This window comes from Pezoporus occidentalis, unplaced genomic scaffold, assembly GCF_034315485.1.
Source record: "Pezoporus occidentalis ecotype Australia unplaced genomic scaffold, CSIRO_AGI_Poc_V1 ctg209, whole genome shotgun sequence".
NCBI lineage: Eukaryota > Metazoa > Chordata > Aves > Psittaciformes > Psittacidae > Pezoporus > Pezoporus occidentalis.
The window spans coordinates 7,139-34,373 of NW_026913953.1; the positions used below are offsets into that span (position 1 = coordinate 7,139).

Here is a 27,235-nt window from a genome sequence, read left to right on the forward strand (position 1 = left end):
AGGCTGATAGAAACCTGGGCATACTTATATTTACCAACTTCTATTACATGAGTATCACAGAGAGACTGTATCAAATGATTTGTATATGGGATCCCAAGTCCAGGGTCCATCACAATCCGCCCAATACCCCTGATAAGAGCATACGAGAGACCTTCCCACCGCAGGTCTTGATCCAGCACATACATCACTGGGAAAGCACACAATACATCTACATCCCCCACTGGTCTCGCTTCTCCCTTTACAGCTGTGCATTTATCATGAGGATCTGGGGGATATAAATCAGGCTCTTTTTCCAGATGAATAGGCTCCAGGTTAAAAGGGCCATCCAGGTCAGCATCAGAATTATCAGGCATCAGAACCTCAGGAGCAGCAACAGCAGGCTGATGAACATGCACAGGCTCCTTCTTGGGGTCAATAGAGCCTGAGTCAAAAGGATCATCTTAATCTTTGTCCTCAGTCTTCACAGCCATGGTGGCAACCAGCACAAGTTCGGGGGGGGGGGGGGGGGCGGTAGGGGATCGACAACTGGGCTCCATGGTATCATTTTCTGACTTTAACGTCTCTAAAGTAGATCTCCAAATGACTAACAAATTTTTCACAGTGTCATTGCCTTTTGTAAGTGCATCCACAATTTAACTCCCGCACCATTCCACAAAGAGACCTCAAATACAGTAGACTCATCAATCTCTGGATAACATGTCTTCGACCATTTCAACATTAAATTTAAGTCTGTCTCTTTAAAGGTTACTCCCTTCACCTTAAGAAGGACTGAAAACATCCATAAAACAGAGGCTTCTTCCTTAGTGATTTTTTCCCAAGTCCCAGGCTCAAGGGCTTCATTAACCCCCTGGATCAGCTCTTTTTCTTTACTCCAGAGCAATAGTCTTTTTGACAGATTATCGTCATACTCTGTCCCTCTCACTGAGAGGATATGCTGGAAGAGCTTAAGGATGACCATTTCTTCTTTACTTAATTGATTCCCCGTCCTAATCCTCTTCCAGACCCGGCGGCTGTTACCTTATTTGCACTGCACAGTGTCTTCCGGGCTCACAAGGCTCCTTTCCGAGGCATCTACCTCCCAGTCCTGGTCCTGCTGGATCGAACCCAGCCGATGTCCCTGCGGCTCCACGTTTTCCACTTTCTTTGGTGCCACACACTTTAATTCCTTCAGTTTCTATATGAAAAATATGGGGGGTGCCCCACGTTGGGCACCATTTGCCACAGAAATAATATGGACTCAGTCAGAGATCAATATGATCAGACAAAGGACATTTATTACAAAGCCTTAACTCCTTATATACTATTCCTTACATGCACTTACAGTGATTTGGCACATTATGATTGGATGCATGCCTTGAAGACCCTTAGTGACTAACATATAATTGGTTAAGCACAGGTGTGAGAACTTGACCTCGAAAGCTTGCCAACAGTCCACAGTTCTCATTAACTCAGTGAATTCCAGCTTCTTCTTATCTTGCTTGCTTAAGCTTCCTTGGGCCTCTCATGGCCTTGCTGTATCTTTTGGGATTATTCAGAGTTCATGTACCAATTATCCATTCTCCCATGAGAATACTGTCTCCACAGTTGGCTACCTTTTTATTAGAGGAAGGGTACTAGAAAATGCTTGATCCGTTCATGCCTAAGAACTGGACCAGTGCTCTCAGCATGTATCTTGAAGTAACTTTGATTACAAATGTGCATGACCTTTAGGATCTTTACAGGATCTTGAAAAATTGACAAAGTGAGCAAGAAATTTCAATCACTTGTGTAACAAGGAGAGGTAATCAGTATCTTCCTCTTTTCTGTTTCAGCACGGACACATGCTTGATTTAAGTAGCATAGTCTCATCATGCTAGTACTTTGCAAGGTCAGTATCAGGTACAGGAGCAATTTTCTGGACTGCAGTGAAACCAATAAGAACTCCCTGCTGTGAGGTGTCAAGCAAGAATTATCTTAACAAACACTTTGCCAGTAAGTGGTGCATGCATACTTTCTGTCCTTTGTAAACCTTATTATCATTTGTTACGGCATGCAGCATGGTGTAAAATACTGTATAGCATCACCTTCAGACTAGTGTATGTTTTGTGGCTGGCTGTGGCTAGATAAAGTAAGGAAGGCATGGAAAAAGGCAAGGAGAAGGGAACAGGTTAGGTATAAAAGTCAGTAGAACTTTACTTTTGTCTTTTACATAAATTGGTCTAAAATGTCTTGTAGCATTGACACAAGGCAGGTACAGAGTACAGTGATGGTGATGTATTAACAAGTGCATATGCAAACATTATGTGTGAAGAATAGAGAATACTGAGAAAGTTTCCCATGAGATCTGCAAAGATACAAAAAGCCAGACAGGAGAGAGTTGGCTACTCTTAGTGAAAGCAGCTACAAACAAAGCCATTGCATAAATTTATGGGAATAGCTGAGGGCATAACAGAAGATCAGTGCAAAAACCTAGGAGATAAAATCTGTGATGTAGCCAGTGGTAAGACTGGGAAATGTTAGATGGGTTGTGTATTTGAAAACTCAGTTTTGAGTTGAGTTGAACAAACCATAGCTGGCACACTGCACTATGCAGGAGTCCGCAACTAGCAAAGATGGCGAGCATCAAGTCAGGTGTAAGAACAAGCTGCTGTTGTGACCATCCTCTGAAGTAAGAAAGTATATGAGAAGAGATTTGTGACCTATACCTGTCTACATGTTTTATGTGCACTTCCCCAAAACGGAATACCAAAGCGGTTGCTGAAAGGCTGGCGTGAGATGTTACTGTAGCCTGTCAGCCACAGGCTAGCTTGCTACATTGCCCAGTAGTAATTCAGTCACAAGGTTCCGCTCATAAATGAGTTTAAAGGGATTAACTGATGGTTACTGTGAGTTATAAACATACATAATAAATGGCAGTATGTACATAATTACAAGTCATTGAGTGTGTAAGTGATGGTTATAAACTACCTAGCATGGTACTCAATGAATGGTTAATTGCTTTATCAAGTTTCTAGAGTTTAATACATAGTATGACTACAGTTTTATATCTCAGTGAGTGGCCTGCTTATAAGGTGCTTATGTGTCCTTCTTTGGCTTTACTGCTTCTTTGGTGATGGCTGCTGCTACGTTCAACTTACAATAGATGTGACAAAACCAGACTCCGTTTCTCATGGTTGACTCTATGCACACGGCTGAGGATCAGATTTCACACAAAAGCCTATCGTCAGCCTTATTTAGAGGTAAATGGACAGCATCAAATCTACATGCATGATACCTCCACAATGAACTGTCCCAAAGCAAATGCCAGACTCTAATAATATTTGTGATCTGACTGGAAATAAAGGAAGTCTCCTTGCATTTAGATTCAAAGTCCTGTTGTCAAGTGGCTGTGAAATGAACTGCAATAAGAATAAGGACCTTCACTGAGCTGTCAGTTCGCTCCGAAATAGATTTTAACAGTCCAGGCAGTGCTGGATAGGCACATGATTTCTGCACAATTTAAGAGAGAAGCATTTTAGCCCAGGAACTAAAGAAATGTTATCATTTTATACGAAAGCTGTTAATTTCAAACAATATCAAATGAATCTTAATTGGATGGATGTCATTTAGCAGGTGGTCATTACTGCTGATATTCCTCTGTGGTTTTGTTTGTTTTATGATTGGAAATGAAGGAAGATTTCTGTACCTGACTTTTTCCACTTGAGATTCTTGGTGACATGACTTCTCATTGGAGGTGGGAGGCAGTCACTCTTGATTTATTTGAAAACAAATGACCATAAGAACTGAATTCCACTAGAGAAAGAGAAAGGATAATAATTGATTACTTCAGAGGAAGCTGTCTTGAGCTAAAAGTGTAAAATGAATCCCAGGAAAGTTGTCTGAACATGTGCGCTACTTCTCTGGAGGTTTAATTGGCTGATACCTACACAGTGTGTGAAAATTTCAATGCATCTGAAATTTCCTCCTTAGGAAATCTGTCCTTAGGAAACAGTCTACAACTTGTGGTTTAGTCCTTTATCCACATGGCTTGCTTAGTGCGAGATACAGATGAAAGACATACTTTTAAGACTGCTTTCTGTGTACCTTGCTCAGCTGGGGATGTCGACTCTAGGCTGCTTAGGTTCATTTTCCAGTTTGATGGTGGTTCCTACTGCCAAGCTTAAGTCAGGCTTGTACCACTTTAGCTGAAGAAATTTTTCCATCAAGTCAGGTGCCACGTTGAAGACCTAAGCCAGCCAGGCCAAGCCAAAAACAATCCAAATTGCAGTTAGGCTTCTGTACACTGGGATATAGTCCTTGTTGGGGTTTGTGCCTGAAAAATCCAGGAAATTATGCATATTAATCTTGACAGCTTAGGTGTGCCAAACAGAAGTTCTCATACATACGTTCTCCACGCCTTGAAAAAGTTTAATAAGACTGTGTGATCTATAAGCATCGTTTTATTTTTATTTTCCTTTTTTCTTTTTATGGTCCAAATCGCAGGTGAAGGTTAGCACAGTTGGCATCAAATCTCTGAAGCTGAGGCTATATAAGAAAAATAGCCATATCTAATGTTATTCAATGATGCACAAAATTGAGTGTTCCTAGCCACTGACAAAGACAAAAAAAAATCAACTTGGAAATCCAATTTTGAATCTGTATTAGTCATATTGTACTCAAGAAACACATAGGGGGTCTTAGATGATTTAGAAAGATACAGTTTCCTACCTCAGTGATATAGTGGTTGCTTTTTGTAGGATGACATACCTCAGTAACCAGGATTAAAAAATCATCTGGAGAATATTATATGGGAAATGCAGCCATTTTAAGTATGTGGTTACGGGCATCTTAATCCCCGAGTTGATAATTCCACAGCATGGGCAATCAGTGCAGATGATACAGGCACAGGACAGCAGTGCAGCCATGCACTTAAGTCTATGTCGGGGTTTAAACCCAGTCATGGGCAATCAGTGCAGATGATACAGGCACAGGACAGCAGTGCAGCCATGCACTTAAGTCTATCATCCAGATCATCATGAAACTCCACAGTGCCCAGATTCAGCATGAGATGGGAATTTCTCTCCTTCTGGGATATGCTTACATGTCCCAAGGAGAGCTACTACTTGTGAAGCAACAGACTCTAGTGTTTTTAACAAATAAACACACTACACAATCTGTTAAGAGCATTTGTTCAAATAAGTGGGTGAAAAACAGCCCTTCACTTATGTCTATTTCTGTGTCTCAGCCTAGAGAAGAGGTTCAACATAGAGACTCTAAAGACTGTAATTTCACTGGGTTTGTTTTCTTTCACAGGCGTTCTGGGGTTGTCAGTAATATTTTCCCCACTTTAAGTACTGATCATTACATATTTTACATGATTTTTTATTGGGAATGGTAAGTATTTGCTGAAACATATCACTGTTAGGAGACGGTGGTTCAAAAGCCTAATACTGGCAAAGAGATTTCACTTATATTCCACCTGTCACTCATAGATCACATTCTTACCAGGTTGGGCATAGACACTGCTGAATGGGTGTCCAGTGGCATATTTGGTGACTCTCAGCTTAACTGCCAAGGGAAAAATGCCCATGTCATATAATACATTATCATAGAATCATAAAATTGTTTGGGTTGGAAGGGACCTTAAAGCTCATCTAGCTCCAATCCCCCTGCCATGGCCAAGGACACCTTTCACTAAACTAGGTTGTCAGATTTATAGTGGGATTGATATCTATGCTCTCTGTATTTAGCTTTATACTAGAGCAACTAATTTCAACAAAACTCAATCCAGTTCGCCTTCTTTATTACCTACTACATAGTCCCCAAATCCAATGGTGCTCAGGTGATGAAGGTGAAGTAAAAGCCTTCTCCGTAGCTCCAGGCTTCTACATAACTGAAGACCAATGATGGGAATATTATAAAAGGCAAGGTCCCAGTGGTCAGGAAGATGGCCACTGCCAGTGTCTGAACCACCTGAAAAATAAAAGAAGATGGCAGATAAATAGTACTGATCAGTTGCTTAGCGGAAATTGCTGAGTCTGTTTTGCTCTTGAATCACAAACCTGCTCCAGCAGTGAGCAATGTTCAAACAGGAAGGATAAACTGATGCTTCCATGCACTGTAGGCTGACCTCGCTGTTTACCCTGCACATAGATAATGTACCTAATCATTAATCAAAAATACCTCAAAAATAGGAAAAAAAAGGAGGATTTTTTAAAAGCTTTTTTTGCAATGAGTTTTTAAGCATACTCAAGTCATATTTTCAAACTTATGACAACCACAAAAATGAAATACTCACTTTACAATTTCAATTGAAGTGGAGATAGATAATCTCGTAATCAGTTGGCTCCTGTCTTTGAGGAAAATCACCAAGTATTGCATAACTCATGATACAAAGATTGGCAAGGACAAATTAGGGTTCTCTTCACTGTGACTGCTTCCAAAGATTTATAAAGTGGCTTGCAAGAGTTCAGCCAAAAATATGTTTCGATAAAGTCTAAGTGAAGTCAGTTCGCCTGCCTTTATTTTTAACTAAGCAGCATTCAGATCAGAACTGTTTTCTGTCACTACAGGGCAGATCTGTGTCTCGCAGTACAAATGTCTGCCTTCTGGGAGGTAAGTTTCAGCATATGTGGCTGCAGTGGCTAGGTAAACAGAACGGGCAGTGGGCAGTGCATGGGTCACGACAGGGGATTTCAGGAGTTTAGGATTGAGGATCAATCATGGATTTCCAGAGAATACGCTTTGGTAAACTTTTGACTAGTGATGTACAGGCTGACAAAAACTAATTGCAATCTTTTAAAAATGTCCCCAGGAGCATTCAAACCAGGGTAAGGTTTTCTATGCATGTGCCTATTGTGACTGGATGAAAAGCCAAACCACTATTCATACAGTAAAAAAGGCCAGGTATCATGTTTTTCTTCCTCTCTCTGTATTATCTCACATATAAAATAGTCAGCTGAGTTTGAGAAACTTGGCGTGAGCCTACTGGGTGACTTTGACAAATCACTTTTGTATTGTGCATCATGTCTTTCTAGTTTTCTATACTTACCTCATTTGCAAAGCACTTTGAGAATTACTGATCAACATGGTTATAGTTGAAATCTGTTCTCATTTAATTAATTCCAGAAGTGCAATAGCATTTAATTAGATAATAAAGTTGCCTAAAATTTATACTGAAATGCACAGTATTACTTTTTACACTGGCTTTTTGGTATAAACCTGTAACATAGGGGACAGTAAGCCAGGAATGAAGAAGAATCGATTGTAATTAATTTCTCAAAGCATGACTAAATTCTGTTTAAAAGGAGATGAGCCAGTTTCCTGGAAGAGGCTTTTCAGACTGAACAACTAGATACAGCCCCAAAAATTTGTCTGATCATAGGAATTCTGACAGGAATGAGGTGTTAATTCAGGAGTGAAAAGAAAAAATAAAAAATCACATCCGTGAGGAATCTCAGGACAGATGCAGCTATACTAGCATGAAAGTCCTCCTGGTGGCAGAGCTGCACGAGAGCAGGCAGGTTATGCAGCTAAAGAACTTCTTGCTCATATAACCCTCATCTGCATTTGACATTACCTTTATAGCTTTCCCAGTGTAGGCAGTGACTCAGAGGTTTTACAAATGAAAAGAGGAAAAAAACGCTTGTGCCAGAGCTCTGAAATGTTTCAACATATTTAACACATTTAATCTCCCTTTTCCCTAACTAAAGGAGTCAATTCATTGAACCTTTACTCGGAAACATGTGCTAACTTTTCTATAAATTACCTTAATTTATTTTCTGTTACTTGTGCTTCCCTTATTCCAATATATCTTGACTAGTTCAATGACTCACTAATAAGTTATAACTAAGAAGAAGGAGTATTTATTTATGTTTCAAGAAAAGAAAAGTAAGGAAGTGTTAAATTACTTGCACAATCAGGGAAGGTAATTCAAACCAGATTAGCAGGCCAATAAAAATAAGTTGGTTTTGCACAGTGTAGAGCTACAATCTGGATAGATGTTAGCACAGGATTGATAATAAGAACTTGATTCAGCAATGTGTGTATGTGCATGTATTTTGCTGAGGTCTCCAAAGGTTAAGGACCTTGCTTAAAATTGAGGTGATGCTTGGCTTAACAGTTTTGCTGGGTCAGGTTTTAAACAGGCAAATCTAGAGTCTGTCAAGCAAAATCAAATTGCTTTAAAGCTGGATAAATAGAGTATATCAATTTCCTGATATAGAGGGCCATTTAATTGCTATGTTTGAGAAAAATATAGGCATGCACAAGGGAAACCCAATCTAGCAACAACAGTACTTATCTGAGAGGAGAAATTTAACTAATTTTGAAACAGTGGAAATAAAAGATAGGTTGACACTGTACCTGGGCACAGCCTGGCTTTTGCACCCGTCTTTCCAAGGTAATCAGGTGAGCACTGAGGCCTTTCCCAAGCTGATTAAGAAAAGCCAGTTTGAGGGGCACTCCGAACAAGGCATAGAACACACAGAAGATCTGCCCTGCCACTGTGCTGGGAGACAGGTTACCATAACCTGGAAAAAATAAGAAGAGCTACATGAAAAGGCATTACAGTCAGGCTGCAGGTCATCCTGGGTTGTTCCTAGGCTTGGAAGTTCAGCCATGTTAAACTTCAGGAACCTGTGGACCTATGATTTTCTGCAATTAAATCCGTCTTAAAAATTGCCATAGCTTCTGATGGAGCCCTGTGCATTCACTATGATTAACAGAAAATTTAATGTGAAAAACATTACTCATAAAGAGTATTGTAAATTTCTATAGGTCTCTGATTTTCTGGTGAGTGCAACTGAGTGTTTCAAAGAAACCTCAATATGTGCTATGCATATACAAAATGATATCACATGTATCAAGTAGGCACTCAGCTGTTTTTTGCAGGTGTGGTATGCTGGATATATCTGAGTAACAGGTACAATTGGGAAATAATAGAAAACTGTAACCCACAATAGTCAAGATTGTCTTGAAGGTGTATTCTGTCCACCAGTTGCACATTTCTGGGGGATTTACAGGATAGCTGTAGAAAACCCCAATTTATAAGGAAAGAGAGTACCTCACCTATAGTGGTGATAACAGTTGCTGCAAAAAAGAAGGAGTTGCTGAAGTCCCAGTTACTGGGATTTGTAGAATTTCCTTCTGGGTTGACCCCTTTTACCCATGCTTCCATGAGGACCTGAGGCAGAAGAGGTCAAAGGAGCAAAGATGAGCAACCCGTTAGCCCAAATCAAGAAGAATGTCAGAAAAAAAAAGGAAGTAAATGCTGCTTTCCATCTTGAGCAAACAGAGCAATAAACAGTGTAGATAACAGGGTAGATTTGGTTAAAATGGCCTTGTGCTGACATGGCAAAAGTTGGAAACAGAACTGGCTAGAATCTTGAATTCTTGTCACTGGAGAAGTGACAAGGAGCACAGGTTCCGTAACTAGTTGAAGGCTAAGGGGAAGGGAGTGGAGGGAGACACCAAAGTGATCAAACTGGGAAAATAAAGTGAAGTTATACCATAAAAAATAAAGGCAGTTCCTCTTCTCTCCTTTCCAAGTCTAGTCACCTTGATAGAAATCTGCAGTTTTTAATTTGGACACGTGTAAATGTATCATTGTGTCTGTGGGAAGGGGGATGGGGAACATATTCATTTCCGTTTCCTCCATGTAAGTACTAGTGAGTATGAATTGCTATTTTCAGCTATGACTTTCCAGCAATTTTCAATGAATCTTAGACTTCCCCTAGTCTGAAAGATTAGCTAATGATTATTCTCTGCTATTCCAGATAGCTCTTACCAGATGACCAAAACTACTATGTGCAAAAGAAATGCTGCTCTTATTTATCCATCAAATATCTTGTCAGCTGCCTTGTGTTTCATTGCTCTCCCCCAGGATTTCTCCGAAGGAGACTGGTTATCCTCTGCCAGCACCATACCATTGTCAGCTGAGCAGACTTAATCTAGTGTCTGTTTCACCACAGCCTGTATACCGTGACTTTTCAGACTGGAACTTCTGACATGATGAACAGGCCTCCTAAACCATACAGTTAAAACATACAGAGAGATGATTGCTTTTCTGAATTAGAGTTATAGATTTAATATGGAAAGACATCTAGTCTCTACTGTTGGTAAGAGATGGACAATTTCTCATGAGATTTTATAAATGTGTGGTGAGTCAGAGGGCACCTTGCACTTACATTTACCTTGAGAACTATCAAGTCTAAGTACTTCGAAGCTTGGTACATTGTACACAATAATCTGGTGCCCTCAGCCGGTTTTGTCTGGAACAACTCACAAATGAAAGAATTGTATCTAATTCCACAGAGATGCAAAAAAGCCTCATGATTCTCCGAGCATGGCAGTGCTGAGGAAGGTCTACTGGAGCCAGAGAGAGGAGAATCTGAACATGTGTGAACCCATTCTGAGGCTTCTAGTATACTTAACTAAACCTTCCAATCCTATGAAATATCCCATTTTGGTTTAGAATGAGAATCAGGATTTTCTGCTCTACAATCATTATCCCAGTGATAAGGGAAATACAGGTAATATCAGTAGCTGCTGAAGCTGAAAAAAAATCAGGCATCTTTTTATGTATGTAAATTCTTGAAAACTCTAGTAATTTTCTGGACAATACCAAATGTTCCACAAGAAATATATCACAGTATTAGTAATCAGAACATAGTCCTTGTAGACAGAGGTTCAGACCACCTCTTCTCTTTCTGATCTGAACTTCACTGTTTGCTTAAATCCATTTACAGAATATGGTCTTTTTATTGATCAAAAGCATATACCTCTGCGGAAGTCCTCTGACTCAGTGCAAACCTGCAGCCTACTTCCTTAGAGTTTCTATCAAGTTTAATGAGATGGTAGAAAGAGTTCAAACTGTTTAGGCATCCAGCTCTGCAACTGGATATACTTTGAACACAACAAAAGCGGTAATTCAAGAACTTCTGTCCAGTTCTTGCAATACTAGAATGAGAATATGTTTATTATAATACCAAGAAAGGTCTAATATATCATCTCCAGACAACTTTGAGGAATAAAGTGTAATTGAAGATGTCATTAATTGACAACCCATATTGAACAAGAGTCCTTTGTATCTTATTATAGGTGAGAGTTAACACAGTTCATGGTGGTTGGCTTTATCTTTCCTTTAGAGGCCTGGAAGTGCAGGACCACCTTCAAAGGCAGGAGAAAATTCGTAGTACAAAAGAAGGGGAAAATTTGCATGGGTTTGGACTGGAGAACCTTGAAAGTGTGACTTACTTCTTGTAGGTTTGATTCTTGGTTTTTGTCCTCATGCATGATTCCCATGTAATACTTAACAAGGGAGACAAAAACACTGAAGCTGAAATTATTGCAAAGTAGTAGGAAGGTTCTTAAGTATATTTGCATATTTTGGGAGTTCATGACTGGGAAAAGAAGTGCAATTGATCAAGACTAAGAGATAGGTGAATGGGCTTGAGAAACCTCTGCCATTCTCTTGTACAGTTAGTCCTTTAATATCATGAACAGCAGATCAACTTATGACATGCGTGGCCACAACAGTATAATTTCTTCTAACTAAAATAATGCTGGAACCAAAATAATGGGAGCGTGTTTCCCTTACCTGTACAAACTGCTCCAGGGCTTGCCTGCCCAAGCATGTGTAGTTCTGCAAGAACTTGAGCTTCTCCAGCTGAAACTGGTCCCTAAAGTGGATCCCTGACTGCTTCTCCAGCAGCTGGAACAACATAGCGCCCAGGAGGAGGTAAAAGAGATACCCCAGTACCAGCAGCGATGTCCAGGTGATCTGCCGGTTCTGTATGGTGAGGAAGGGCATGCTGCTGCTCTGCTGCTCCCAGTCCCTGCTCAGTATTAATTGGTTACTGTCCCAGGATGTCTGCTACTCAGGATACCAAGGATTCACACACCCAAGTTCCCATCTACTGCGCTGGAGAATTTTTTACAGAACATAGAGGCCTATACAAAATGAGACTAACAGGCAAATCTTATCCCTCCACATCTTTTCTCTATCCAAAATGAATGGAGAGCATTTATGGCTTAATAAGAATGCAAATCATAGTGGGATTCCCCTATTAAAACAGCTTTCATCCAAGTATCTCAGTTGCATGAAGCCTGACATAAGGCCACTGAGACTAGTATTGCTCTGCAGGCTGGAAAGCTGAAGTAAAACTGGTTGAGTGTCTTACCCAGAGTCATGAATATAGAGTCACAGATAGACTCTTTAAGTCTTGACAAGTAAACCCTTACTCTAAACACTAGACTTCTTTACAAGAAAACACTATAAACTCTCTAACTACAGCAGACTCCCCAGAACAAAGGAAAGTATGGAGCTGAATAAATGGAAAAGTCGATAGCTGAAGTCTGGACCATACAAACATTGCTGGCACCAGTGAAGGCAGCATGATGACGCTCATAAACATCCTGAATTCAGCCTGGTCACAAGATAGACCTTCTCTTTCTTTTCTAACCCTTATAAGATCAGTCCGCTCACCACCTGGCCTCCCTCTCCTGAAACCTTTGTCAGGTTATTCCAGCCTTTAGTCCACAGAGCTAGGGAATGAGCCACTCATGCCTACTGCTTTCAGTCTCCCTATTGCTCTTTAGATCCAAATGCATAAGAGAGAAAGAGGGCTTAAGGTAAATTGTTAGCTAAAAAAAATGTCAGAGGTTCACTCACTGAAGCTTTAATTATTATCATGCACTGGAAATAAGCTAGAGTTGCATATTTTTCTGTAGGAAGAGCTTTATGGCAAGCGTCATCTATGCCACACTGCTTCTAAAAGAAAACAAACAAACAGAGCAAGAAGGCCATGTGGTTAGGGCTGCAATTTTATTATTAAACTCTCTTCCTGTTAAAATCTTCTGGATACAAATGTCCCTTCTTTACTTAGTATTCAGATTGTTTTTCACTTAATTTTCTGAGAATGTTGTGAATTGAGTCACTAAAACTGTCACAGTGTGCTTACTTCTATACTTCAGGTGCTCTTATTTAAACTACTTCAACATTAAAGGTGTATCCTATTTGATTGGCCAAGTGAAATGTTTTCTAACCAACTTTCCAAGAAGGTGTTATCATCTCTACCACGACTGTTATTTGAAAAGCATAAAATAAAGGCAAACAAAAAAATCAATTAATGGATATTATAATGAACAGCTGGAGAGAACTTCAAGAGACACATGGAATATGTGATGTGTCCTGGGACTGACATAGAAAGCAGTGGTTTTGCAGAAAGATGCAAAAAATAGAAAAAAAACAACTGCATGTGTACAAGAAACTGCAGAGTAAACATACAGTTACAGTTGAACCACTTTATAGCTGAATGACCTTACAGATAAAGCACAGGTTTAAGAAAGTACTTTCATAAACATGCACAGTTCCATACAGTTAAGCAGAGTAGTGTGCTCTGATAATGTGAAAGACAACAATCCAAAGTAGCTGATACTGACATATTTACTCCCATGAAAAAGCTACAGAAGTATGCATCTGTAGATTTCAAGTTGTAGAAATCATCAACATTCTGTTTCCAAAGTTGTTGTGTTTTGGTTTGTTTTGTTTGATTGTTTGGTTGTTTTTATTTCCCTTGGTTTCAGGTTGCAACATTGGAATAAAACAAAACAATATTTTGTGCAGTAGCCCAGAAATTATGTCTTGCCACAGGAAAAAAAAAAACACCCTCAAATATATACATTTGGACGCAAGTTGAAGACTTATGATTTCTGAGTAAGTTTTGAAACTGGAAGAAGGAGCATGGCTTACCACATCAGAAATGAAATTTAGCTTTCAGGTAAAAAGGCATAATATCCAATATGGGATGAAAAAACACACTGTCTAATCTAACTTCTCTTGTTGCTCTTTTAATGTTCTTCTGATTAAAAATATAAACAAAACCTGAATTCACAAGTATTAGAAATAAAAAATGCTGAAAGCAAAAACTTCGTAGTAGCTGAACTTGTCATTTGACTTACTCAGAGGTCCTGCTGTTCCAGTGCCCCCTGCAGATTTTAAAATTACGAGTGCGTTTGGTCTCAAAGCTAATGAATAAATTCTCACAAAACATATTTTGAATTCAGGGCTAAACATGACCTCCTTGATTATTCCTTCACTTCTATCTTCCTTCAGTGTTCTTGTAAGATTTGATATATATGTAATATATATAAGATCCAGCTTTTCCCAAAATGACATCCTGGTCTACAATCAAGATAATTAATCACTTTACATGTATTACCTGGAGCAAATCAAAGGATTCAGGGTTCTTCCCTTGCTTCACTGATTGTTGTTAGAATCCCTAACAATTCTTAAACATGGATAGATGATAAATAAAAGATAGATAGGTCAAAAATAACCAACATGATTTCCTCACTCTGTATTTCAAAAGCCAGAAAAAATACCATTGTGATCAGTAAGAGTATAATTTACTTAGACACAAATAAGCTGTTTCTAAAATAAGTAATTAAATGGTTGAAAGAAACCTTGGCTGATCCTGTCATCCTCAAACTTCTGATGAAGAGTGAATTTTTGAATTAGTTTTTCTGGAAGAAATGTCTCTGTACAAAACTGATGACAAACTGCATGCAAAGATCCAGGAACCAGTTCTTCCACAGGTTACGCATTCCAGCCTGAACAGTTAGTACACGGAAATACTGAATTGTTTTGAATTTGCTTTGCTCCTTGAATGACTTTTAAACCCCTGCATTTCAAAGAAGAGTCAAGAAAATTCTTTTAGAACTGTGTTAAATATAAATATCAGTTACATTGCATTTCTTCATGAGACTGCCATCTGGAAATTTTCTGCTTTTGTTTTATTCTCATTCCAAATTCAAACCAACCATTTTGACTTCCTGACTTCTAGTCACATAGGTGAAAACATGAAGCATTTTCAGATAAAAGATATAAGAACTCCAAGATTTCAACAGTATTATTCTCAGACAGATTCCACGGGGCAAAAAAAAAAAAAATCCTTAAATTCTGCAGTTATTTTATTAAGGTAGACCTTGTTGTTTGTGTTGTTTATCTGTACAAATACATTTGGGAAACCCACTGTTGGGACCACAAATACAATTATTTGTTTAGTTCAAGGTTTGTATCAAATGAAATACCTCAGCTGTCCAAAAGAACGAACAGAAGACAATCTTTATAAAAAAATCAGGTGCAGCCCCTGAGATTTCACTCAAGGAAAGAGAAAACAAAGCCTCAGTTGAAAGTCTTCAATTTTATTGTCGTGGCGTCAAATCAAGGCATGGATAGAAACTATTATAAATATCTAGTTTACATTGCTTGCTTTATTGGTGAGGTTTCAAAGCAAACATTGAAGGAAGTAAAACAGAAAAGAAATATTAGAAAAAGATCATTTAACATTGATTTAAGCAACAATAAAAATTATTCATATGAAATAATCTAAACCCAGAAGTTCAATTGATATACTTTTTAAAAATGGACTTTGAAAAGACAAACAAATTCTATATAGAGATACCAAACATGCTGTATGCAACCAGGCATTCCCAGATTTTCATCTTGTTGGCGTCCATATTCACCAGCTGGATATTTGGTACAGGGAACATTTACAAGATCTTAACATTTCATTACATTGAAATGTTCTCAGCTTATACCATTAACACTTGCACCATGTGATTGGTTAAACCAGGTAAAAACAATCAAATCTTCTGTTGGGAAGATATTACAATATATACTTACACTGTTACATGTGTGAACTTCATGACTGCACTTGGAAGATTCTTTCATAAAAAATTCAGGAGTGAAAAAGGGAGACTGAATTAGGCATGTCCATCTTTCAAGAAAGAGAAATTCAACATAAGGTTATGTCATTTTCTACTTGGAGCTCTCTGGAAAGATACAGTGGCCAGGAAGTGATGAAAATACCCAACCCAAAAGCTGGTGAGCTCAAGGGTTTCACTAGGGTGCTTCCAGACTGTATATACAGTCCTGGCAGATGCAGCATAAATGAGAACAGGTACTTTGGCCTTTATTGTAAGTGTGGGTCATATGCTAACCCTTCCGGAAGCTATGGCTTTAGGAGGCCAGCAGATGCCTGTCTTCACCTGAAATAAACTACATAGAAGGATTGGAAATACCCTGAAATAAGAGATGAGATGATCCACAGTGTCTGGCATAAATAAATCCTGGAAATACCTGCACGATACCTAGCACTGTAAAGCTACTTCCCAAAGAAATCTCCACAAAAAAGAGATTTGGATTTATTCTGGTTGGAGAAAATAAACAAATTGTATCTACCATACTAACATTTAATCAACCAGCAGCTATATCATAATGAATAGACAGAAGTCAGACATGTAAGAGAATCTCTAAACTTAGCAATGTTGTTTTATAGGTGGCTTAGGTAGGAGTCAAGACCATTATAAATGTGGCAGTTACTTTTTCAGTGTGGTAAATGCTTGGGTTATTTCAAATTAATCTAGAAATTACATGAAGAGAGATTATTAAAACAAGTAACTTTGTTCATCTGTGGCCATTGAAACATTATTGAAGCAATAAATACTTTCATGAAGACAAGAAGACAGATAAGAAACCCAGCAGCTTTCCGGCACCTGTGAGTAGGCCATCAAGAAGATGGAGCCAGGCTTTTGATGGTGTGTCTTCTGAGAAGAGGAGAGGCAATAGGCAAAACACCCCCAGAACTCAGGCTGGATATAAGGAAAACCTTTTTCATGATGAGGGCACTGAAGCATTGGAACAGATTGCTTAGAAAGTCATGTGGCATCCATCCTTGGCGGTTTTCACGACCAGACTGAACAAAGCCCTCACCAACATGGTTTGATCTCACAACTGATGCTGTTTTGAGCAAGAGGTGGGATTAAAGACCTGCTGAGGTCCTTTCCAATCTGATTTTTCCTATGAACCTAACAGGCAACCTTTGAAGAGTGGATGCAGTTTCTTAAAAAGGTATAGGCTTTGCTTCTTAAAACTATTATGTACTGAATGAGCAATCTTTTCTGTCCACATGATATTATGAAAATTTCCAAAAGAATCAAGAAAATATTTATATTTATTTATATGATTTTCTATTATTGGATGCAATTTTATTCAAGCTCTTCTTGTGTTTGGTATAATCTTATTCTTAGACCATTCTGCCAACCAGGTATTACTCTGCTGATTGAATTTCACCCTGATTTTACAATATCATAAAAAAAGACTGGAGAATTTTGAAGCAGGAAGCAAGTAATCTTTTCTCCTTGTGAGTTAGATGTGTGGCAAACTGAGAACAAAACACTGACTAAGTAATCAGCAAGTAGTAGCAGTGCCACATAGATCATACCAGGATAGTGCTAAGATCCTTCTATTAATGAGTTACTGAAAGCCACTGTAAATGCTTTATGTTAAGTGAGATGTATCAATAATTCTCTCTTGGCTACCTTCAAATAAGTTCATAATGGAGATTTTACTGAAAACTGGAAAGACAGCTGCTTCACCCAGCAATGGTTTGGAACCTTTGGCTCTTCTCCAGCTAGCTGCTTTGGATGGAGGCAGGATGGTGATCCTGCTCTCCTCAGGGAAGCTATATAAACACTAATTCAGTGTATATTTAATACAGTATTTATATGTAACAGAGTTAGAAGAAGAAAAATAAAGACAGACATATAAAGATTCTGGTAGAAGAAGGACATTTTAATATAATCTCCAGCAAAGCAGAACTATGTATTTTCCCACTTCTGACCAAATCCTTGAACTCTCTCTACCCAAAACAACAGTGGATCTGACTTTAGGACCTTTTATGCCCTAAATTCTACATAAAGCTTATCAGTTCATGTGGTAGCTGTGCTGACTTTTACAGAAAATTAAAATATGGAAAAAGACATAACTTCAATATTTCTTGATTTATTGCATCTTAGTTGTTAATTTGAAAAACATGTATCTTCTGTATGTTTGAACATACCAGTTCACCATGTACTTCTGAATAACTATTGATTTGCCATGGAATTAAGTATCAGCAACTTAAGGACATATACATCCTTGAGAATGATATGTGACTTATGCCAAAATATTGCTGTATTTTTATGTGAATAAGCCAAAACCTTCCAAATGCATGACTATAGGCTTAGCATTAGCATAAAAATGATGGCTTCAATCTGAAAGTATGTATATCTTGGAGAAATAGACTGTATTTTCCATTACATTTTTTTTATTTGTTTCGTCTGATATGTAAAATAAGTTGCTGCATAAACAGATACTATGCAATAAAGTAGCACTGAGTCAGTAGTGAACAACTGTATGTAAGACATAATTGCATTTAAATGTTCACATCTCATTTGTGCTTTGCAAGTATGTAGTATGTGCCCTGTTTTACTTGAAGCCTTTTAAATATTGTTTCTTCTGAAATTTGTATGTTCTGGAAGGGTGTATATTTTGACAACATTTAATGTATTCAAATTAAAAAAACAGTTGGAAAATTTTGAACTCTGAATTACTTTCTAATAATAATTTATTTTCATATTACAATACAATCTCAGTATTCTAATCATCTGCCATGAAAATTACTATTCCTTGGAGAAGAAAATAAAAAAACAGGAAAAGGTCTCAAATGGTATTTTATAGAGTTTAGTAACCCAGATAACAACTGTTTTTGCACAATTTTGGATGCTATCTAGATGTATGTAATAAAGCCTTATGCAAATTGATGTAAGCAAAACTACCAGCAGCAGTAATAAGTGTTTCCCAGATTAAAGATATAGAAGCATTAATACATGAGATAATTTTAACATGTAGAACACATACAGTGAATTTTTAATAAACAAACATGTTTGGCAAACTCCTGATAGGTTGTTCTAGTTTTGCTTAATCTTAATGCAAGCTGAAGATACTGAGTGCAAATATTCAAATATCATTCCCCAGAGAAATTGATTTTGCTGTCAAAGAAAAATAATTTCTATAGCTTTACTAATTAAACCTGTACATCCAAAGTACTCATTCCTACCTGTTTCTAAGCAGAGGAGGAAGGGAAAGAATAAAGGTCATTAACTGTTTCTAAAATAATATAACGAACTGTAGCAAGAATTTCATTTGTTCCCCAAGCCTGAAAGAGATAAAGAATACATGATACTATATTTCAGGTTGTGCTGTCAGTTTTAAAACAAACTTCAGAAACACAAAACAAAAGAAAGTGAAAAAAAATTTAAAACTTCCAAGACAAAAAAAAAAAACCAACAACAAGAAACCAAACTAAACAACCATTCATCTACTATTCTGCATTTACATTTCTCTACCTCAAGGCTGAACAAGGCAGCAAAAGCATGTTTGCAGTGTAGCCCTTTGTAAAAAGCTTTGCAATGTAGTTATTACAATACTTTAGCAAGGCCCTGTGAATGTACTTTGTTTAATTCTGCTCTGTTTAGAAAGAAGATGGTAACGACCTGCAAACCCTGAGTTAATCTTTACTGAGACCTCTCACTCACTCCCCTGCATTAGGTCACTAAGGATATTGAGCATTCCCATGCTTTCTGTTTATGAAACTTATTTTCCACTCTGCTTCTGCACTCAGTTATCCTTTTTTCTTTTTTTTTTTTCCTCCTTCTTTCCTCAGTTAATGAAAAGTAGGCTTTCAGATTTCTTCTAAGATACTGATTTTGAAAGGGTCAGGATCAATAAAAGAAAGAGAAGTAAGCATGTTGACATTTTTTAACCCTTGCTGACTTTAGTTTGGCTGAACCTATGCCTTTGCATGTTTCTTGTAGGACACTATGTATAATAATCATGCAGGGAATGAATATATTTGCATACAAATATAGAAATACTTACTGAACATGTCAGTTGAAGAGAGTTTGGGAAGGAGACAACAGAGCACTGGACTGGGATGCAGCACAGCTTCTATATGAAGCAGTCTGATTTAGCTTAGTGGTTCTAGGCAAGTAATTTCTTTCCAGTTTATTTTGTATATATTTGAAATTTATTGAGGAAAAGTTCTGTGTGAAATTGGTAACACACAACTTTTTCCCCAAAAGTATTCAGACAGAACACATTTCTTTTGCTACTCCTCCTCTCTGTTTAACTCTATTTTACCTCTGATAGTTTTTCTTTATAAACAAAGCCAAGTCCCCATTCCCATCCCCTAAAAGAAAAGACTCTGGTTCTCCTTTGCTTTGGATGCAACTGTTATCAGAAACTCCATACAGACAATTATGCACAAGCACTACAGCCTCTTGTCTCCTTTTAGTCTAGAAACAAGTCAGGTAAGAGTGAAGTGCTCACAGGAAAAGGGGACACATAATGTAATCACAGATATGGGAGTAGTGGAGTCTCTCAACCCATTTTTTTTTTCCCAGTTAGAAAGTCTGACACTGCACCTCATAAATGTCCTTGGGTTTCACTATGGTGCTGAAAACAGTTCCCTAGTAGCACTAATCCATAGATTTTTTCCTCTTCATCCATATTGCTAACTCAGAATTTACAAACTTTTTTTGATTAATGGTTCCTGCTAGTGGCTCCATCCTGCAAATCTGTGAGGATTCTCCTTTTCTCACAAGCAGTCAAGGAAGAAAAGCCTTCTTTTGTCTGCCAGGTTGACTCCAAATCCTTCTCACAATTTGCTGCTGAACTCTGTATCTATGACACATCAGGTCCCTACACATTTGAAATATGCAGGTTGTACTTACGCAGCCTCTTCCATTTTTGTTCCCCTGCCTATGCTTAGAGATTGGTGGAGTCATCCAGCCTTGCACTGCCAGGATGATCAAATACTATTTCATTCCCTTCCAGCTACTTAGGGCAGCATGTAGCTCATTTTGTCTAACTGAACTTCAGATCAATTTAAAAAGTGTTGATTGTCCTTTGTTCTGCAAGAATACCTTTTATAATTTGGGTTCTAATAGTTGTCAATGTTGGTAATGCCTAGACCCTTCTGAAACTGATGGATGATGCTAGGTAATAGCCTGTGGCTGAAAAACAATGAGGACAGAAAAGGCCTTTGAGAAAGACATTCCTGATACAGTATGATTTAGAAGATGAACACAGGGCAAGATGTGCTCTTGTTAGTTAGATCACTGTTCTTCACAGAATGAGTCAGATCTGAACCTTCTAAAGACCTGAAATGTTTTGTTGTAAGACACTTATCTGTAACCTTCTTCTGGTGAGCTGCCTATAAATTCAGCTTAATTCATTTGTAGGAAAAACCTGACAACAGTTTTTCTAAATAAAGACAAAAGGGATCCCAAAGCCTAAGTGTGTTAAGTGTTTGCTTTGGATGAGTGCAGGGCAGCTGTTTTTTTCAGCCACTGTGTGTTTACCTGACAGCTTTCTGATAAGCTCTGTGATACTTTGTGACAGTGCTAACACCATCTGCCTGCCAGGTGCTGACAGCTTGCTGAATAATGCTGTCATCAGCACTCATGTGCTGATAGAAAGTTGCTGCTTCAGTAACCACTACTGCTTTTGTCTTCTAATTGGTTGCTGCCACTAAAAATTATTACTAAAAAAAAAACCCTAAAAAAATCACTGGTCTTTTTTTTTCCTTCATCATGAAGAATTACTTTTAGGCTACCTCACTATGACGCTGTTGTGTATTTATTGCTTTCTGTTTCCTGCTAATTTCACTTACCTGCACTGTAGAGTGAACTTCACTGCCTGCTTATGCTCTCATGGTACCTGATGGTGACCATGGTATCTGATTTGGTGACAAATGCCCATAAAAAGTTTCACTAGACCTTGATATAGTGAAATACCTGCTAAGGGCATATTCTGCAAGCCACAGTGGGCCAGTCTGCCTTATGGGCTACAGTGTAATCATTTGAGTAATCTTTATTTGGTGTCAGTTGCTATAGCTAAATTTGTGCCAGCTGAAAACCAGGCCAAAAAGTTTAAAGAAAATGTGTATGGAAAATTGTAGAAGTATTTTAATCATCAAGAAACCACATTCAAATGCATTTACTTAAGTGTAAAGAAATACACTCTGCAGGCTGCACAGATATGCATGTCCCAGAAAGTTCACTTGATAGTGGCTCAGAAAAGACAGCCCTCATAGTTTCATACTGCAGCATTGAGCTACTAAAATAAATACATGTGAAGAACCTCAAGTGTTTAGAACAGCTCAGAACACAATGTAATATAACTTAAGCCAGAATCAGTTCTCACTTGTGTCAGTATAAATGTGGACTAAAGCAATTTTGGCTTTAACATGCTGGAGATTTTGGTTTGGCTTCCCGTTTCTTGGCAGGATTTACCTTTCTTTTGCAGGATGTTCTGTCTTGCTTTAATGAAAGCAAGGATGTCAGCATCAGCCTGGCTGTCTCCAGTCAGAGGAATAGAGGCACTTGAACTTGGTGGGATCCTGAAATAAGAAAGTATATTTGTGGACCAAACTGAGTAAGAAGGTTACTTTTCTATTCCATTATCTCCTCTCTTTTTTTTCCAGCATGAAGGACTTTGCTTTTCAGATAGATGGTTAGAGATAGCACAGTTCAGAGGTGAACCAGGCTCAGGACTTCTCAATGCTCTTATGTAGATTCTTAAAATTGGCTAATAACTTTTCTGTTTGGTAGGGTTGCATCCTTATCAGATATAAAACCTCTCATGAAGGGCTAAAAATATTTTATTGCTGAGTCAGTTACTGCCAAGCAGAAAAGCCTAATAAACTACCAAGGAAATGATGGATGTGACTATGCCATGTGTTTGTTTCAGGGAAAATTGCTGCTATTTATTTGAACAGATCAATAGTATTTTTGCCTGCTTACGGGAATTAAGTTTTTAAATATACATAAAAGTAAACAGCCACATGACATTCATGACATTTGCTGACAGGCAGAAGTCCCTTATGCTGCTGAGTCTCCAGTACCTGCTGAAATCTTGTATGTCTGCAATTAAATCACTGAGTTAAGTCTGTTTTTGCTAGACTCTCCAGTGGTATAAGATGAAGTAGTACAATGAAGCTATTCTAATCAGTCAAGAAAGCTAACAATTTGTCCCTGTGTCATTAGCCTTGCTTAAAGATTAAGCACTAACAGTGAGATGAGAGATATGGCAGTATAAATTATAATATGGAAGGATAAGTGGAACTGAAGGGAGAGACTTTTTTAATGTATTCTACCTTTGTAATTATAGTTATTTCCACTGTTCCTTACTGACTATTGCAGTAGAATGCAATTGCACCTGACATAAACAGAAGTCTGATATCCTTCTAATATCTAATATCTAATGTACTACAATTAAGTCCTCAGTTGCCGAATTAGTGAACCAAAATGAAAATAGAAATTACCATGAACTTCATAAAATATCTCTTTATATGTAATTTACAAGGTGATATCAGAACAACGCTGAAGGACTATTCTCTTACTGATTTTTGATTAGCAACATTGTAAGAAATAAAAAAAAACACAATATATTTAAGAAGGTACTGTCTAAATTGCATTTTAGCATCTCTTTTTCTTTTTTTTTTTTCTTAAGCACAAATGTAATTTAAAACATTAGGTTTTGGGAATGAAATTTTCCTTTTTTTTTTTTTGGTATTCTAGACATGGATTGTTTTGAAAAACGAAAGAAAAACCCGCTTGTGATTTGTTTTCACTAATGCAATAGGAAAAGTAGTAACCATGTTTTCCTAAGGGCTTCAACAAACAGAACTACTGAGCACAATAGAAATGTAACCATGAAGCAGTACCTATTTTGAGAAAACATGACATGTAACCTTTGCCCAGCCCAACACCCCCAGCTGCTGGTGTAATTTTATTTTACTAGAATAATTTGCAGGAGGCAGATTCAAAATATTTTAAGGACAAAATCACATGATGGAAAAAAATCTCTTCATAGTTCCTGCATTCTGCAATACTTATGTACTCCGATCTCTTCTTGTAAATGTTTTTATTTACTCTTTCAGAGACCTTTTCTCTTGCTGAGAAGACACAGTCATGAGAATTCATAAGGTCATGGGGAAAAAAGTCTCAGGCCAAACAAACACCCTCCTCTTTAGTGCTGATAATGCAGCTCTTTGGTGTGAAATACGGTATTGTTTTGGAAGTTGGAAGAAAATCTACTATTTCAGTTTTACTTTCAATTTTCAAGGAGACTTTTGTTAAAGCGACCGAAAGAGAACTATCTAGGCATTGTATTACTTACTTTTTCACTTTTTCCTCTGAATAGCCCAGGTGTGCTTCTGACCTTGTTTTTAAAGTAGGGTTATTAGAAGTGATTGAATTGTTTTTCCCAGCTGGATCTTCATCAGGGCTGACACTTGTGGTTTCTGAAAAACTGGAACGGGAGGCAGAAATGAGGAAAGAATCTTGCCCTTGTGGAGGAAATAGGAACTACAAGAAGCTGGTTTTCAAGACTTTTTTTTTTTTTTTTTATCTACATAAAGCACTTGTCTGCTAGAAGAGGATTGAATCCATGTGATGATTAGGTTTATGTAGCAAATATGGCTATGAAAGAATGACAAACTCATAAAGATTACATTTTTAGTATTTGCCTTCTAAGCAGGCTTATAAAGCACTTTGATGTATCTGATGTACAGTTTGTAATAGTATATTTAGTTCCCAAACTGACTATTAGCCAAGTGAGGCCTTAGCTCATTTTCCATTCTTTCTTTAGTCAGGCAAAATTATTACCGAAATCAGTGGGAGACTGAATAAAAACTCAGTGAGGATGTTGGGATGTGGCTTGTTGGTGATAACCAAATACATTGCAAACAGCTGATGCAATATTGCATCAGCTACATCCTGTCCTTGCAGATATTGTTATCAAGGAACTCATCCACTAGAAAGGCAGATTTCTGCCATGTGATGTCCTAGAGACTCCCCTTTCCCCGGGGGGTGTGAATGCTGCCGGTCTGGTGCCAATCTGTGAGAGTGGAAACACTTTATTACTCAGTTTTAGGATTTTTCCAGTAGATGGCAGGATTGGCAAGTTCTTGCCTTTCTAGCGCTGCAGTAGTTTGCTCATTGTTGGCTGATAAATTGGTATTTCTGGCAGAGAACTTGAAAAAGGAAAGAAATTGTTACTAGAATTTTACTGTATTACACTGTGCCAGGTTCAGTTTTGCAGAAGATACCATGCCCAAGAGTGTAAATCATTTTCAGATGAACAACTCCAGGTTTACCAATATTTCTCTTTAACTCCTCGAGTCCCATGCCACTTGTACCTACCTAAATGGATTAAAACAACCTCAAGACTCAGCCTAATTGAAGTAAAGCAATATCATATTTAACGTTAATAATATTCTGTACTTTATTATGCGTACATATTACAAGAGCGAGAAAGGATGTGTGATGTTATTACCTACTATGTGGCTTAACAATATCTGGGAACTTCACACCATAGTTCTGCTTTAGGATTTCCTGAAAATTTTTTCCATTAATTTGGCAGTTCTTAAAAACTAAGCGATTTAGGGTCTTAAATTCAATTTCTGAAGGAACCCTGTTCTGTGCCCTGGGATATTTAGGCATCCAAGTCATATGACTGTGGGTTAATAAATTACTACACATCAACTGAATCATAGCAACTGTCCATGACTCTATTCTTAGCCTGCAAAAAAATGTAAGGCAATGTGACTTAACGTGATCCTTTCTCATTGCTTTCTTTTCACTGAAATCAGCTTCTTTGCTTTCTATTTGCCATGAACTGTATATAATATTATAAAATAATAAACAGTATAAGTAAGATGAAGTAATTTATTTTTAATCTGAAGTAGTTTATATGTTGGAACTAATTTTTCCATTGAATTTAAATGAAAACTATTGTTTAAAATTGTTAAATCCCATTTTAAAGTGGATTTAGATCCATATCCATTAAAAAATCCAGACACGACAGGTGTGGCAGGGACCTCCCTTTCAAGTGGATTCCTGGACCCAGGACAATATGCCAAAACTTGTGTTAGACTCCTCTGGGAGAACTGGGCACCTGAGGAAGGTGATACTAAAAAAAACCCCTTAGATTGAATGCGATGATGCTCAGAATCAGGAAATTAACATTACTGTGCTCAGAAATGGAACTTAAATTCCTACTCTCTGCCTGTAGGATTATAGCCAAACATTTTTGTCTGTGAGATTCATACTCTTCTCCTGCAAGTTCAGCAAATTTATAAAGAAGCTTATAACTATTTTTTGTAATGACTCAAAGTGCCGTTTCTATATAAGAGGTTAACTGTTAAAGTACTAATCTAACAAATAAGCCCCTCAGCTTGATAGCAATCAAACCCATGTTTAGGTATCTTAGAGATTTTTCTAATCCCTGCGCTACAGAGGTGGCCTGTATGGGGATAATTTACACCCTTCACACTAAAGCCCTGATAATGTTTCTATGGCATTGCAAGATACGTTGAATGATAAGAAGATGAAAGAGTGCAATTTTGCTGTGTGGTGGTTTATACACTCAGAAGCAACTTGCTCATAGCCTGTTCTCAGAAGCCAGGACTCTCCTCCTTTGAGTGTTATATGCTGTTACAGTGATGAGAATAGATAAGGAATTTTGCTAGTACTGATCTAAATTTGATGGAAAGTCATCATGACTCTGTGTGTTAAGCCTGAAGGACTGGAAATCTCAGGATGCTTAATAAAGTCAGACAAAACCACAGCTGACCTGAGTAGTGTGCTGATAGTCCTTCAAGCAAGAGGTTAAGGAGTGCCTAGGGGTGCCTTCCAACATTTCTGTAATGTGTAAATAGGAACTTCTGGATCATATTTTGGATTTGGATGGACATACAAGGTATAAAAGTTCTGTCCTTTTGTCTGTCTCCTAAGCTCTAATATTATTCAGGTTTTATTGACAATGTATAATTCCCATTTTCAGTCTGAATGCATTTGATTTTTCTTTGAGTTGAATTTAAAAAGTCTCAAAGCAGTGTTTCGTGAAAGCTTCAGTAAAATTCCTGCTTTTTCTAGAGATTATTGTCTGTCAGCTTCAATGTCTCAGTTCTTTTTTTTTTAACCTGTGTCCTGAAGTTTCACTTAGTGGGTAACCTGCTTTTTTTTTGTTGGGTTATCTGTTGGGCCACAGACAAGCACATAGAGGAGTGGGAAAGATGATGGGTGTATGCTTGATTTGCCAGATGAAAAACAGTGGAAAGTGGAAAGTCAGGTGGATTAAAAAAGGAAAGTGTAAAATTTGAAGGTGTGCAACTGCTGCAATGTTAAAAAAAACTCAGCTGCAGTTCTTCAGTCATATGAGCCTTGGATGTGAGGGGAACAGATGTTCTGTGTGAAGGCAGGCAATATTCAAGCTGCTTAAAATCTGAGCATTTAGTTACAAAATCAAATTTGGCCTACCTTGCAAATTCATAGACAAATTATTCAAGTTAAATTGTTACCAACTGAATGAGAAAACCTCTGA

The 27,235-nt window shown here is 37.8% G+C and overlaps 2 protein-coding genes across 10 annotated transcripts in view; both read right to left on the reverse strand.

The window, feature by feature from the left end:
* Positions 1–2,493: 2,493 nt before the first annotated feature.
* KCNK16 (potassium two pore domain channel subfamily K member 16) lies at positions 2,494–19,003 on the reverse strand. The gene is given in 7 exon segments (XM_062619078.1): positions 2,494–4,291; positions 5,767–5,799; positions 5,802–5,931; positions 8,323–8,489; positions 9,028–9,142; positions 11,558–11,795; positions 18,903–19,003. Coding segments are annotated over 7 exon segments (948 nt in total). The 5' UTR covers positions 18,944–19,003; the 3' UTR covers positions 2,494–4,067.
* The window catches only part of KIF6 (kinesin family member 6), a 149,770-nt gene continuing 134,799 nt past the window's right edge, over positions 12,265–27,235 (reverse strand). For 3 of the 9 annotated variants that reach the window (XM_062619072.1, XM_062619070.1, XM_062619067.1), the window contains 3 exons: positions 24,029–24,160; positions 22,141–22,247; positions 12,266–12,730 (listed from right to left, as the gene is read on the reverse strand). In XM_062619072.1, coding sequence (XP_062475056.1) covers positions 12,711–12,730; positions 22,141–22,247; positions 24,029–24,160 — 259 coding nt within the window. In that variant the 3' untranslated portion in view covers positions 12,266–12,710. Of the gene's footprint in view, positions 12,731–17,575; positions 19,002–22,140; positions 22,248–24,028; positions 24,161–27,235 lie in introns of those variants that run through there. The other 6 variants (XM_062619073.1, XM_062619071.1, XM_062619075.1 and 3 more) reach the window with 6 other exon arrangements.